The 16,088-nt window shown below is 35.4% G+C and overlaps 1 protein-coding gene across 20 annotated transcripts in view; it reads left to right on the forward strand.

Moving 5' to 3' along the window:
• ARB2A (ARB2 cotranscriptional regulator A) overlaps positions 1–16,088 on the forward strand; it is a 481,527-nt gene that overhangs the window by 27,615 nt on the left and 437,824 nt on the right. For 14 of the 20 annotated variants that reach the window (XM_073014594.1, XM_073014597.1, XM_073014600.1 and 11 more), the window contains one exon: positions 6,079–6,202. The exons of 4 other annotated variants lie outside the window; for them this stretch is intronic. In XM_073014594.1, the coding sequence (XP_072870695.1) occupies positions 6,097–6,202 (106 nt within the window). In that variant the 5' untranslated portion in view covers positions 6,079–6,096. Of the gene's footprint in view, positions 1–6,078; positions 6,203–8,620; positions 8,645–16,088 lie in introns of all 20 variants that reach the window. 2 more of the 20 variants (XM_073014598.1, XM_073014605.1) reach the window with 1 other exon arrangement.

The raw sequence follows: 16,088 nt of genomic DNA on the forward strand, positions 1-16,088 counted from the left end.
TGGTTTTTTTTTTTTTAATTGGCTTCATTTTGTAATTGGCTTCATGTAATTGGCCTCATTTTGTAATTGTAATTAGCACATCATATTTTCATTTATGTCATAGCATGTATCAGTACTTCATTCCTTTCTATTAAAGAATATCATCCTGTTGTATGGATATACTGTATTTTATTTATCCATTCATCAGTTGACAGGTTGTTTCAACTTGTTGGCAATTACGGATAACGCTTCTGTGAACATTTGTGCATAAGTTTTGGTGGGGACCTGTATTTTCATTTCTCTTGGGTGTATACCCAGAAGTAGAATTGCTGGGTCATATGGTAACTCTGTGTGTGATATTTTGAGGAACTGCTCAACTGTTTTCTAAAGTGGCTGCATTGCACAGCAGTTGTTGTCACACTAGCAATATATCAGGTATTCAGTTTCTTCTCATTGTCCCAAATCTTGATTTATATTCCTTTTCTGTTATAGCCATGCTAGTTATTGTGAATTAGGTATCTCATGTGGTTTTGATTTGCATTTTTATAATGACTAATGATGTTGAGCATCTTTTTATGTGCTGTTTGGCCATTTGTATATGTGTACTTCTATCATTTTCCCACTTTTAAATTTTTTTTTTTTATTATTGAGTTGCAAGAGTTCTTTATACATTCTGGATACATCTGGTCTCTTAACATCACAATATTTTTTTGCTTAATATTCAGAAAACCATTAGAAAAGGACATTGTTACAGCTTAGGTTTTTTGGGAGCAGATGCTGAGACAGAATTTGGGGTATAAAGTATTTTTAGACATCAGCACTTGTGAAAGGAAGGAGGAGAGCAGGATTGGTCAGAGGGAAAAGTTGAATTCACATGGAGGTCTGGCAAAACCTCAACCAACCTGGCAGCAAGCTCTGAAGCAAATATTGCCTATCAGGGTTGTCCTGCATTAGGCTGAGATGGCTGGGCCTTCATGTTACCACTTGACTTAGTCACTGAATGAGGGTCAACGGTGGAAAGTTATGACCTAGGATGGAGCAGCACTTTGCCCCTGAGGCCAGCTCTGAAGTGATAAACAGATGGAGTCTGTTTGCTAACTGCACTCTCTAGCTGAGCAGCACATTCCCCTTGAAGGGGCATCTGGATGTTTCACATGCGTGTTATATTTTAAAATCTTAGTGAACCTCGAGTTCACTAAGTTTAACAGAGATTCTAGGAGCATGTTTATGGCATGAGAAAATTGAAAATTTGATTCTGATTTTACAAATATGTTATGACTGCTATTTCATGGTATAGGCTGTTTTGAAATCTTCTGAAGATAATTTGGCCTGGAGTTATGTACATTTATAATATTGTTTATGTTTTATTATTTATGTTTACTACAGACTTAGAGTTTCTTAAGTAGTTTATATGATGCTCATAATAGCCTCATGTAAAAGCAATTTTTTATGTTTGTTTGTTGGACATACTCTGTTTTTCTAAAATTTTGAGTACGGTATATTCATTTTGAGAATTATTTTGTCTTTGGCCGTTGTTCTCCCATATCTGCTACGTATTATGAAAACTTCATAAAAGACTAATTCTTTTCTTTTGAAATTTGATTCAGAATTGAGAATCATCTTAGTCTTTGTTTAATTTCTTAAGTTTTAACATTGTCACAGATATTCTAAGATTTTATATTCCCTCCTTGTTGAGTTTCTGCCTTTTTGCTAGCCAGAAAACAATGCAATACCTAAAACAGATGATTACCAATTTGGGTACCTATTAAAAAGACATAGTAGTGCAGTACTATTTCTTTTAAAACACTTTTATTTGATATCTCTTAACTTTTGGCCCTTTTTACCGTTGCTTGTTTTACTGAAGTATTGGGAGAGATGATGATAAGTAATTTGTATCAGCCTTAATTCTGAATAGCAAACCAAATATACCAAGACAGTTTTGGTTGACAAGTTTAGTCTGTAGATACCTATGTCCAGTTTGCTCAAATTCCAAATTGTAATACTTCCTAATAACAGAAATTAGTACATAAGAGTAGGTATGAATCTTTTGCAGCATGAAGAAACTGGAATTATTTTTCTAGCAAAGTTGTTTTGTGTGACTGTGTCAACATGCTAGAATAGAAGAAACTCATTCATAATTAGGAGTCAGAAGACCTGAGTTAGAATCTCAGCCATCCCTTCACATCTGAGATGCCTGATGGAGGCACACTTAGCTTTTCAAAGCCCAGAAATGCAGGTGTGTTAATTCTGCCTACCCCTGCCAGTTGTGGCAATGACCTAATAAGATAATGAATAAGAATAGAACTGGTCATCTTGTGACCAGTGTATACATTTATGAGATAGTTGGAAGAGTGTTTTTCCTTGGGCAAATGAAGGTGGAACCCACATATGTGATCTTTGTTCAAGCATGCATTTCAATAAGACTTGAAAGGAATGTAAAGGAATGTAAATATAATGAAATGAATGTAAATATAATTTATTTATGTCAAAAAATTAAGTTCTATTGTAATTATTTTCAATATAGTCGTGGAAACCCAAGTTAACAGATATTTATTGTGAGACTTTATAATTTGTGCATAGAGTGCATCCAAGTGATGCATATTAAAAGGTTTTCATTTCTGTGAATTGATTGATTTTGTTATTCTGTGGGTTTGAGCACAAATTAATTGGAATCTAGTTATTTCAGATTTTATGTGGATTACTAATGTTTTTAAAGGGATTTATAGTTTATAAAATGCTTCATATACATTTTTTCATGTAATCTTCATAATAGTCCTGCAAAGGTAACTGCTCTTATTTTCATGATTCTTCCCATTACTTAGGTTAGAGAAGTTGTAATATCCTCAAGGTCACTTATCTACTAGGTGGTGGAACTGAAATTAAAACCTAGATTTCTCATTCCAAATCTATGTCATGTTACTTGTAAAACTAAGGATTTATTTTAGATATACTTGGATTGGAACCGGGTATTCTTAGTCTCAGGAACAAAGAGGTTTGGCTCTGAAACTTTGATCCAAACACAATTTTGCATTTGTTATAAAAGCCACCATTTTCTACACACCAGGGGCCCATATTACCCTGGGCTTTGTCTTGTGTCTGCTCAACCTGATATCTTCATTCTTCAGCTTCTTTCCCAGTACCCACACAACAATGTTTTTCTCACTGTAGCCTCAGAATAATGCTGTCCAGCATTATTATGAACTAATCTTTGCTGATGAGCAACTGGTGAATATTTTAACTGTAATTTGGGTGGGTCTTTTGGTTCCTTATAAATCCCTTCTACCAATTCTATTTACTATAATTTCAGTTGCATAGGCTATTTTCAACTTGATTTAAAGAGTCTCACTTAGTGAGCATAGAATCTTTAGGGCCAGACTGGAACCAAACCAGTCCTGGGAACCTTAGAAAATTAATCCAGTTTTATGTGTTCTGTGATATATTTTGTACTTTCATCAATGCATTCAGAATATGAGGTGAAAAGGGCTTCTGTTGCAAAATCACCTATATCTAGTTTGTATTTAATACCTGACTAAAAATAAACAAATGTAGAAAAATAAGGCTTCTGTGTATCTTTCTGTACATTTTATAAGTGCATATGCCGCATTTTGAGCCAACAGGGCAAATAAGAAATACTGTACTGTTTCATATTTTCAAATGCTGACTAGATAAAGATTACACATGACAAGTTATTTATAGCTTTATACATAGTAGATTCTCTGTTGGAATCATAGAAAGGAAAAAGATATGATAATTGCTTTGTGTGGTTCACAGAATAGAATGGCAAACTGAGATGTTTTGAATCTAGTTTGTACTGTAACCATTTCTAGGAAACCATATTTAACCAGCAGTGGTTATCACGAAGTGTACAACATGCCAACTGTGTCCCAATTCACATCAGTAAAAACCTTCCACCACTTTATTCTCTATAACCCAACCTCCATCAGATAATGCCAAATAAACTATGTCGAGTGCACATATTAATATATATCAAATGTGCCAAACAGCTTGCTGGCTGCATTTTCAGTAGTGTTTATCTGTGGTCATGCAGGTTATAACGCTGAATTTTTATTAGGAAACACTAAATTGAGAATTTATAATGTTCTTGATTTAGCTTCACCAGCTGTGCCAGAGCCAGGAAAAATAACTCAGGGGGGTAAAAATCTAACACTGTGTTAAGAGAGCAACAGACAAATCGCTTTTGCTTCATGCTTACCTGCTTTGCATCTGCTACTGTAAAGTTTAGGGTCACATGTAATTAGTTTTTTTTTTTTTTTTTTTGAGACAGAGTCTCGCTTTGTCAACCAGACTGGAGTACAGTGGTGCGATCTTGACTCACTGCAACCTCTGCCTCCCAGGTTCAAGCGATTCTCCTGCCTCAGCCTCCTGAGTAGGTGGGACTACTGGTGTGTGCCACCACACCTGGCTATTTTTTGTATTTTTAGTAGAGACGGGGTTTCACCATGTTAGCTAGTTTGGTCTCCATCTCCTGACCTCATGATCTGCCCTCCTCGGCCTCCCAAAGTGCTGGGATTATAGGCGTGAGCCACTGCGCCCGGCCAATAGTCTTTTAACTTATATGTTATTACTCCAGTAAGTTGCTTTGTGAGTTTTTAGGTTGTCTCATAAAATAATGATTACTAATTTTTATTTAATCTTTGGAATCTTGAAAGTGATTCATTGAAATAGGAATTTTGATAATGACCCTAGCACTGAAGACATTATTTGTAATTTTATCTTTGTTAAACCAATCACGATGACATACTTATATATATTGTTCTGTTCAGGAATCAGACAATTTGGGGCCAATGAAAAATAATCTAATAGTTTATATTTGGAAGAAATATTGAGTTAGCGAAGGGAAATCTCCTGTAGGTAGTTAACTTAGTTGTGGAATATTTAGCAAAGGGTGCGGTGTGGAATTCCTCATTAAGAACATTTCTCTTTAATTTCTGCTACAAGATGATGTGTAATAAAAAGTTGTTGGTGAAATTTGTACACCATCATGTAGGACTTGGCTAATTCCTGAATGGAAATATACAGCCCTTGCAAATATTTATTTGTTTTAACATTATTGTGATTATCAGTCTAGGTCTGATGTATTTTCTTTGTGGCTGCTTGGCAGTTTGATTTGTCAGCTACAAAGTAAGCCATAGGAAGGCAGTGACAATATTTGCTTTACTCATCGTAGTACCCCCAGAGTCTTGTCCATTGCCTACCTTATATACTAGGATATATTTCTTGAAGGGATATAGACACATTTTATTCATGTAGAATTTATAGAGTTTTGAGTTACCTATACACAGAAGAAAAATAATAGATACTTATGCTAAGTATTGTAGGAGATATACTTTTCTTCCTTTTAAACTTTACAACTGATTAGCTTTCCTGTTCATGGGGACTCTGGAAAAAGCCATCTATTTTCAGTCGTAATGCTTTCCCTTTGGCCAAAGTAGAGCAGAATTAGATTTTAATAAATCATGATTTTATAGTATGGTTGTTTACTGGAGTACCATTTATAGAGTATGGCTTCCAGACAATGATGACATCGTTTCATTTAAAAAGGCCTAGTTTTTCCCTGAAAGTTGTATTTTTAATTACACTATAGGAAATTTGCAGATACTTTATATATTTATGCATTTGCCTCTTCTTATCTGCTTGTTCCAAAAGGAAGACATTCTACCTTGTAAATGGCCTATGCTTACAATTTATTTTAAAAGAAATTTTAAGTTTTTGGAACTACCCAAAGATATTTTTTAAAAACATTAGGTGATAGGTAACTAAAACTAAATGGTAAGTTTAGCTAAATTCAGCAAACATTAGGTAACTGTAATGTATAAAGTATTGTGTTTGGTGGACATCAGAGAAAGATGACAACAACTTGATATTTCTGTTCCTGGGGCTTGTATGCCATTAGCTGACTCAGATAAATTCATAAATAAGTATAACGCAAAGCAGACAATAATAAGTACTATGGTATAGGCCTCAACAAAGTGGGAAATTAGGATAGAGAGATTAATCCTGACTGGGAGGATCAAGGAAGTTCTCATGGAATAGATAGGTTTTGAGTAGAACTTAATTTATTGCTTTCATTCATTCTAGACTGTCTTCTGAAGATTGATGTCTATTTCCTTGAGCTCTTTAATTTTGTTGCCAATTTGGATAAACATGGCACAAATCCAGCAGGGAGGTCCAGATGAAAAAGAAAAGACTACTGCACTGAAAGGTACATACTTAATTTGCTTTTTCAGGAAATTTTCATTGTGCCTAATAAAGGTGTAGGAATATTTAGGTGGCCTTCTATTCATTTGAAATCTAAAATAAGAATATAAGTACCAATTATTTATATTCCTCACAGTAACTATTACTGCATCTGAGATGTATGTACTCAGTAAATAAATCACAGGATCATGTAATTTTGCATCTATAAGAATCTTAATGCTTTTCTTATTCAGTGTCATACATTTAATAATAAAACTAATAAGTGTTTTGAATCAAGGCTGGTGCCTTTACCTTATGTTTTCTGCTTGGAATATCAGACTGGATTAGGGTAATGATCCGTCTGTTTCTGTATTCTGCCTTTATGGCATTGCATTACTAATATTTTATGAGAGGTTTATCCATATTAATGTTTTAGAAGGAATCTGCGTTAGACATTGTTAGGGAATTTTGAATCCTAGAATTAAAAAAATAAATCTGCTATCTAAATTAATTCGACTTCTAAAAGAAGTATCTGTTATTGAATTGTGAGATAGCGATGGGCACTGAGAACTTTAGGGTCAGGAAGCTGAGGAGAAAGTAGCAAATGAGGGTGAAAAGTAATTTTTAGTAAAATGGGTAAAGAATCAGGAACAAGAGAGAGCTCCTGAACAGCAAATGAAAAAATTAAATGGGAGTAATTAATTATAGTCACATCTGGTGATGGGTAAGATTAGATGAGAACTGAGAATTTACTTCTGCATTTGACGATGTGGTGATCATTGGTGACTTTCACAAAGAGCTGTTTCAATAACTAGAAATGAAAGCCTGGTTGAGAACTTTCAGCAGAGAATGGAAAGAGAGGAATTGGAGACAGTTGTAAACAACCCTATAGAAGATTTTACTACATGTTTGTATGTTGTTGGGAAGGATCCAGAACACTCAGAATAATGGACAATTTAGGAGTGAGGGCAAGGAATGTATGTCACAGTTTCCATCTAAATAGACATGCTGGGTTTCCACCTAGACAGATTTTGTACATGTTCAGCCTTAATGTGAAAATTTGATCTCCCAAGTTGTAGTTCTAATTTATATTCTTGCAAGCAGTATGTGAGTTCAGATTGATTTTCTGGATTTTAGAGGTCTTATAGTGATGTTAAAAGAGTAGATCGGTTCTAGAGATAGAACTATCTGGATTCAAATTCAAGGTTTTCCTTCTTACCATGGGCAAATTGCTTAACTTCTCTGAATCTCTTCATCTGTACTATGGGAATAATAATGCTGGGTACGGATAGGGGTGTAAGGGTTAATGGAGGAGTAAACTGGAAATATTAGAAAATAAAATGACAAATGCATAGTATATTTCAGAACAACTTAGCAAACTGATTTGTTCTAAACTTTATCCATTTAACAGGAAGACAGTTTTATTCTTGAGTTTATTCAAAACTGGGCTATGATATGTAAAACAGTGAACTAATAATGATCACTCTGCTGTTCATTAGAGAATTTCAGGTTTACATGGCAAGATGCACTCTTGGAGGTGATTGAACTTTCTGCTAATTGAAAAGTGCTTCAGATAAGGCATAGATGGTGGGAAAATCTCATAAAATTATATTAGTGGTGAGAAAAATGTCAGGTAAAACTCAAGATGAGCAGGGTTAAAGCAGTGCATGCTGGAAGAAAGTAGTTTGAATTAGTTTGCTGTAATAATGGTGATAATGAAGATGGTAAGGAAGATGGTGATGACTGTTATAATTAAAGGAAGGCATATTATGCACAAGAAAGTTATGTCATCTCTTTTGGAGATGGCAATGAAGATATGCTTGTAAAGAATTCTTGCATTTCTTAAAAATACTACTTTTTCCCTTTGCCAGTTTTACAGGGTTTTAGTTTATCTACTGCCTCTTATTGATTTGTTGACCCATTTTACCTGGATTTCTGAAAATATGTTCTGTATCTAATTCTCTTAGTTCATATGTGTTAGTTTTTATTTACCACCACCCTCTAACCTCAGGCCCCTTCAAAAATGCCTAAATTTTGCCATAGTGCCTTTATTAAAAATTATTCTGGACACTAATGTTGAGTTATTATGATCATTATTTGCGATAGCCTAATGGTAACATCTTATATGGCTAATAGTACATCAAAACCAAGACATTCTTATTGGTACAGTACTGGTAACTAAAACATGGTCATTATCCAATTTTCATTAGGTTTCACATGCAGTAATTTGTGTGTGTATGTGTAAGTGTGTGTTTGGAGTTCTGTGCAGTTTGATCCTCTGTATTGTCTTGTTCAACAATGACCACAAACAAAGATACAGAAGTATTCTACCACTAGCAAGTCCTTTCTGCTACCCATTTGTAGGAATGTCCCCAACTGCCAGCTTCATCTCTGTCTCCTGGCAATCACTAATCTGTTCTCCATCCCTTTTGTCATTTTGTAGATGTTATAGAAATGGAATCATAAGGTATGTAACTTTTTGAGATTGGCTTTCTTCAATAAGCATAATGCCTTTGATATCCATCCAAGTTTTTGTAAATATCAGTAGTTCATTCGTGTTTATTGCCGATGAGTAATATTCTATTGTCTAGATATGCCATTTTGTTTAACCGTTGTTTAACTCATTGTAGGGCATTTGGATTGATTCCAGTTTTTGATTATTAGAAATAAATTTACTGTGTATATTCATGTATAAGTTTTTATATGAATGTAAGTTTTCATATCTCTAGGTTAAATGCCCAAGAATGTGATTGCTGGGTCATATGGTAAATGCATTTCTAACTTTATAAGATAATACCAAACTGTTTTCCAGAGTGGCTGCACCATTTTATATTCCCACCAGTCATGTACGAAAGACCCACTTTCTCTACATCCTCCTCAGCATTTGGTATTATTACTATGTTTCAGTTTTACCCATTTTATTAGGTACATAGTGATATCTCACTAGTGATGTTGACCATACATCTTTTCATGTGCTTATTTGCCATCTGTACCTTGTCGCTGGTAAAATACCTATTCATATTTTTTGTCCATTTTCTAAATGGATTTTTTAAAACTCTTGAGCTTTGATCTTTATATTTTCTAGATACAAGTCTCTATTGAATATATTCTTTGTGAATATTTTCTCTCAGTCTGTAGCTTGTCTTTCACCCTCTTAACAGATCTTTCGTAGAGCAAACATTTTTAATTCTGATGAAGTCCTGTTCATAATTTTTTTTCTTTTATAAACTGTGCATTTAGTGTCATGTCAAAGAACTCTTTCCCTAGCCAGCCGTAGTTTATGAAGGTTTTCTCCTATGCATTCTTCTAAAAGTTTTGTTTTATATTTCACATTTAAATTAATGATCTATTTTCAGTTAGTTTTTAAACATATGTTAGTAGGTTTCGTTTCATTGCTGAATTTTATTCTGTTGAATAAACTACATTTTACTTATCCATTTGCCACATTTTAGATATTTGTGTTGTTTCCAGGGTTGGGTGATTATGAATACAGTCTTTGAAAACATTCATCAACAGGTTTTTATGTGGATATTTATTTTCGTTTGTCCTGGGTTGATATCTAGGAGGAGGACTGCTGGGTAATATGGTATGTCTACGGTAACTTCGTAAGAACTAGAAAACCACTTTTCAAGGTACCTGTATTATTTTTCACTACCACCAATAATGTATGAGGGTTCTCTTAGTTTGTCATCTTTATCAGCAATTAATATTGACAGGTTTGTTGACTTTTCTTCTCATTGTCACAGATTTTTGTTTCTATGTTTTAATTTGCATTTTCCTAATGGTGAATTATATACCATATATACATCTTTCTTGGTAAAGTCTAGAATTTTGCCCCCTTTTTTTTGTTTGTGTTCTTATTGTTGAGTTTTAAAAGTTGTTCGTATGTTCTGGATACAACTTTTTAATATGTGATTAGTAAACATTACCAGTCTTTAGATTGTCTTTTCATTCTCTTTGTTTTATTGATATGTATTTGTACATACTTATGGGGTACATGTGATGTTTTGTTATATGCATAGAATGTGTAATGATCAAGTTAGGATATTTCTATTATCCATTGCCCCAAGTGTTTATGATTTCTATGTATTGGGAACATTTTAAGTCCTCTCTTTTAGCTATCTCTTGAAATACATAATACTTTTGTTCATTTTAATCACCCTATATGCTATTGAACCTTAGAACTTATACCTTCTATCTAACTGTATGTTTCTACCCATTAAACAAACTCTCTTCATTGTTTCCTCCTGTGCACCATCACCCACCTACTTCTCTGATAGCTATCATTCTGCTTCCTACTTCCATGAGATCAACTTTTTTAGCTCTCACATATGAGTGAGAATATGCACTGTGTGTCTTTCTGTACCTGATTTATTTCACTTAACACAATAACTTCCAGTTCCATCTACCTTGCTGAATAAATGACATGAATAAAATGACATGATTTTATTCTTATGGATGTATAGTATTCCTTTTTGTATATATACCACATTTTTTATGGTCAAATAGTATTCCATTGTGTATATTATATCACATTTTCTTTATCCATTCATCTATTGATGGACACTTAGGTTGATTCCATATCTTTGCTATTGTGAATAATGCTGCAATAAACATGCAATGCAATTATCCTTTAGATATTCTGATTCCTTTTCTGTGAATATATACCCAGTAGTGCAAATGCTGGCTTGTATGGTAGTTCCATTTGTAGTATTTTGAGAAATGCCCAAACTGTTTTCCAAGGAGGTTGTACAAATTTACATTCTTAACAACAGTGTATAAGAATTCCCTTTTCTCGACAGCCTCATCAGCTTCTGTTATTTTTTGTCTTTTTAGTAATAGCCATTCTAACTGGGGTGAGAGGATATCTAATTGTGGTTTTAATTTGCATTTCTCTGATGATTAGTGAAATTGAGCATTTTTTAACATACCAATTGACCATTTGTATGCCTTCTTTTTAGAAATGTTTATGTCCTTTGCCCACTTTTTAATGGGATTATTTTTTGTTTTTTATTGCTGAATTGTTTGATTTCCTTGTGTATTCTGGATTATTAATACTTTATTGGATGAATAGTTTGTAAATATTTTCTCCCATTCAGTAGTTTGTCTCTTCATTCTGTTAATTGTTTTCTTTGCTGTGCAGGAGCTGTTTAGTTTAATGTAGTCCCATTTGTCTGTTTTTTGTTTGTGTTTTCTCAAAAGGCTTTAACCATAAAAATCTTTGCCTAGACCAGTGTGCTGAAGTGTTTCCCCTGTGTTTCTTTCTAGTAGCTTCGTAATTTCAGGTCTTACATTTTAAGTCTTTAATCCATCTTGAGTTGATTTTTATAGATGAGTGATGGGGCTCCAGTTTCATTCTTCTACGTATAGATATTTAGTTTTTCCAGAATCATTTACTGAAGAGGCTGTTCTTTTCCCAATATATAGTCTTGGTGCCTTTGTTGAAAATCGGTTGACTGTAAATATGTGGATTTATTTCTGGGTTCTCTATTCTGCTATTCTGTTCCATTAGTCTACATGTCTTCTTTCTATCTCTCTCTCTCTCTATCCATCCATCTATCCATCCACCTATCTTCTTTCTTTCTTTCTATCTATCTATCTATCTATCTATCTATCTATCTATCTATCTATCTACCTTCCTTTTAAGACGGAGTTTCACTATTGTTGCCCAGGCTGGAGTGCAATGGCGCGATCTTGGCTCACTGCAACCTCTGCCTCCTGGGTTCAAGCAATTCTCTAGTCTCAGCCTCCTGAGTAGCTGGGATTACAGGTGCCCACCACCACACCTGGCTAATTTTATGCTTTTATGCCTTTACGTGATGCTAGATATCTTCCCTTTGCATCCAGGTTTAAGATTCCCTTAAGCAGTTCTCTTAGATATGGTCTAGTGGTGATGAATTCTCTGTTTTTGCTTGTTTTGGAAAGACTTCATTTCTTCTTCACTTGTGAAGGAAAACTTTTCTGGACATAGTGTCCGTGGCTGGCGGTTTTCTGTCTTTAGGCATTGAATATATTATCCTATTTTGTCTTGGCCTGTAAGGTTCTGTTGAGCAATGTGCTATTAGTCCGATAGAATTTGCCTTCTAAGTGACTAGCTACTGTTCTTGTGCTGTTTTTAGAATTCTTTCTTTGACTTCTGACAGTTTGACTATAATATGTGATGGACAAGATCTTTTTACATTGTATTTGATTGGGGATTTATGTGCTTCTTGTATCTGGATGCCTAAATCTCTTTCTGGACGTTGAAAGTTTTTTAGCTATGTATTAAATAGGGTTTCTAATCCTTTTGCTTTCTCTTTGCCTTCTGGGACACCACAAATTCAAGTATTTTATAGCTTTATGGTATTCCGTATGTCACATAACCCTTGCTCATTGTTTTTTCTTTATTTTTTGTCTGATTGAGCTATTTCAGAAGACCCGTCTTTGTGTTCTGAAATGCATTATTCTGCTTGATCTGGCCTGTTATTGAAGCTTTTCGATATGTTTAGTCTTTCATTCAGTGAAATCTTCAGTTCCAGGATTTCTGGTTGGTTCTTTTTTTTATATCTGTCTATCTTTTCGGTAAATTTCTCATTCATATCCTGAGTTGTTTCTCTGATTTCTTTTTATTGCTTTTTTGTATTCCCTTGTATCTTACTGAGTTTCTTTAAAATAAATATTTTAAATTCTTTTTCTGGGATTTCATAAATTTCTCTTGATTGGAATCTGTTGCCGGAGAGTTATTGTGCTCCTTTTGAAGCACAATATATTTACATTGATATCTTATATATTTACATTAATATCTGGGTATCTGGTGTGACAATCAGTTCTTCCAATTTTTTTAAATTGCTATCGTAATGGATTTTTTTCCTTAAAATGTATCTATGGTGTTGGTTGAGTAGGGTACTTTGACTTTGATTCTGTGTGTGTGCAATCATGTAATTTCTGTATGATTTCTTCAGCTGTAAACCACATTAGTGGTGTCAGTGGCTCAGAGTGCAGTTGTTAGTGGAGGCTGTGGTGAGGTTTGCTGGGGACAAGAATACCAGGTATGCTATTCCTTGGGCTCTAGTGTTGGCAGCGCAGCCACAACCTGCCTGTCCTTGGGTTCCAGGGAGGCATGTGCTGGCACTGGTGTTGGGTAGTCTATTGGGGTTGATTGTTGGATCTCTAGGTGGTTTATTTGTGTGCCTATAGTGGCACCAGTGGGTCAGGCCAGTGGATGGGTTCTTAGGTCTCTGAACAGTGGATATGGTATGGGCTATGGTAGTAGCAGTGGTAGGGCTAACCTCTGAGTTCTGAGCAGTTCAGGATTTTATTGGTGGTAGCTACGACAGGCTAGGCAGAGCAGTGCCCAGGCCTGCAGGTGGCATGTGTGAGGTTTTTGACTGTGTTGGTAGCAGCAATTGGATGGACCCATTCTGAGGGCCCTAGCAGGAGTGCTTAGGTGACAGTGGTGGTGGACTGGTGCTTGGCAATCCCAGGCCCCTGGATGGCATGCTCAGGCTCTTGCTAGGGGGTGTGCCAAGCCAGGTGAACATGCCCTCTTACCCCCACCTGTGGTACGTGTAGACCTTGGCTCTGGTAGACAGGGATGGGGTTACTTCTAGGCCCCTCTGTGGAATGCTTAAGTAGGGGCGGCAGTGACTGCACCACCGCCCTATACTAGGGAGGGTGAAGTTGCTTTCGGTGGCTCTAGCCGTAGATATATGGTTGGGATTGCATGCTTCACTTGTGCTTTGGCCCCAGTGGCAGCAGCCTGCTGTGGGTCCCATGGGTAGGGGAGTGTATCCTCAGGACATGTGAAAATGTGCCCTGGTTTTGCTGCTTGGGGCAATGGGGTTGCTGCTAATGGCTTGCATTTTTGCCTAGGTGGCATTAGCCAGTTGCAGCGGTCTCTGTAGGCAGGTGACGTCAGTGGGGGTCCAGTGATGTGGAGATGTGGGGGCTGTTGGCCCGTGGGGAAAGAATGCAGCTCTATAGGGGCTGGGCTCTCAAAATGGCACCTTACTGTAGCTGCTTGGGACTCAGGAGTTGTGTGTGGCTCAGCATGAACTCCTCTAGAGCCATGGCATTGCACAGTCAAGGCAACTTCCTACTTTATTCTCAGGGTGCATGGGGTTGGAGGGGCTCTTGCATGGCTAGGATTGCAGGAGTCTGTGGTGGGAGTTTGAACTGCTGGGGGTCTTTCACTTACCCTTTTCCTACACTGGGGAGACTGTCCAGGCTCCCAGCTGATCTCAGCTAAGCAGGTTGCCTCCTTTCCCTTTTTATCCTTTCTTTTTGGGTGGTTCTTGTCACTTTTCTATTAAATTAGAGTGTTCTCTCTTCGATGTCCTGTTTGAAATGTGATTATTTACTTGCATTTTGGCTCTTCTTCCTAGATGAGGTGAGTACCAAATGCCTCTAGGCAGCCTTGTTGAAGCACCTCCCCTTCATTGTGAGTTACATTTTATGTAAGATGTGAGATATAGGTTGAGGTTCATTTTTATCATTTTGATTTCTTCTTATACCAGCACCATTTGTGAAGAAGACTGTCTTTTCATCTTTGAATTGCTTTTTCATGCCTGTCAACCATGAATTGGGCACACTTGGGCAGTTGTTTTTGAGTTCTTTATTTTGTTTTCTGGATCTATGTGTTTACCAATACCACACTCTCTTAATTACAATAGCTATATAATAAGTTAACACTGAACAAAGTGATTCCTCCTTCTTTATTCTTTTAGAAATTTGTTTAGCTATTCTAGGTCATTTGCCTTTATATACACATTTTAGAATATACTTGTCTATATCTGCAAAAAACTTCACTGCGATTTTGATAGGAATTGTATTTAAACTTTTAGGTAAATTTGGGGAGAATCGATATCTACGATATTGAGTCTTCTAATCCATTCACCTGATATGTCTATTTAAATCTTCTTTGATTTCTTTCATTAATACTTTGTAATTTTCAGCATGTAAATCCTATGCCTGTTATTTGCTTTATATGTAAGTATTTTAATTTTTTGGAGTGATTATAAATGGTGTTATGTTTATAATTTCAATTTACACATGTTTATTGATGGTTTATGAAAATATAATTAAGTTTTATGTGTTGATATTATATACTGTGGTCTTCCTGAACTTGCTTGTTTGTTCTAGGAGATTCTTTTGTGGGTTCCTCAGGATTTTCTACATAGACAATCATGTCATTTGCAAATTGGATAATGTTTCTAACCAGTCTATGTGCCTTTTATTTTTCTTTGTGACCTGTGTTGACTAGGACTTTCAGTACTATGTTGAACAAGAATAGTGAGGATGGATATTCTTTCTGTTTTCAAACATTGGGGGAAAAAGATTGTCTTTCACTATTAAACGTTATGTTAATTGTAAGTTTTTTGGTAAACACTGTTTATCATGTTGAAGAAGTTCCTTTTATTAGATGCTTCCTGGGAAGTTTTAATCATGAGTGAATGTTGAATTTTTGTCAAATGCTTGTATTTTTTTGTATCAATTGATAGGGTCATGTATTTTTTTCTTCTGTAGCCTGTTGAAATAATGGATTACATGTTGATTTTTTGAATAGTGAACCATTCTGTCATAAGCCCTATTTGGTTCTGATGTAATTTGTTTTTATATATTGCTGGTTTTGAATTAATATTTTGTTGACGATTTTTGTGTCCAGGTTCATTAGAGATATTGAACTGTGGTGTTCTTTTTTTGTACTGTCTTTGCCTAGAATTGTTATCAGGGTAACACTGATCTTCTAACATGATTTAGGAAATACTCACTTCTGTTTTATTTACTGGAAGATACTGTGTAGAATGGGTACTAATTTATTTTTAAATATTTCGAAGATTTCTCCAGTGAAACTTTCTCGACCTGAAAAATTTGGGGAGGAGATTTTAATTCAAGTTCACTTTCTTTAATAGTCATAAGACTATTCATATTGT

This window comes from Chlorocebus sabaeus, chromosome 4, assembly GCF_047675955.1.
Source record: "Chlorocebus sabaeus isolate Y175 chromosome 4, mChlSab1.0.hap1, whole genome shotgun sequence".
NCBI classification, from domain to species: Eukaryota; Metazoa; Chordata; class Mammalia; order Primates; family Cercopithecidae; genus Chlorocebus; species Chlorocebus sabaeus.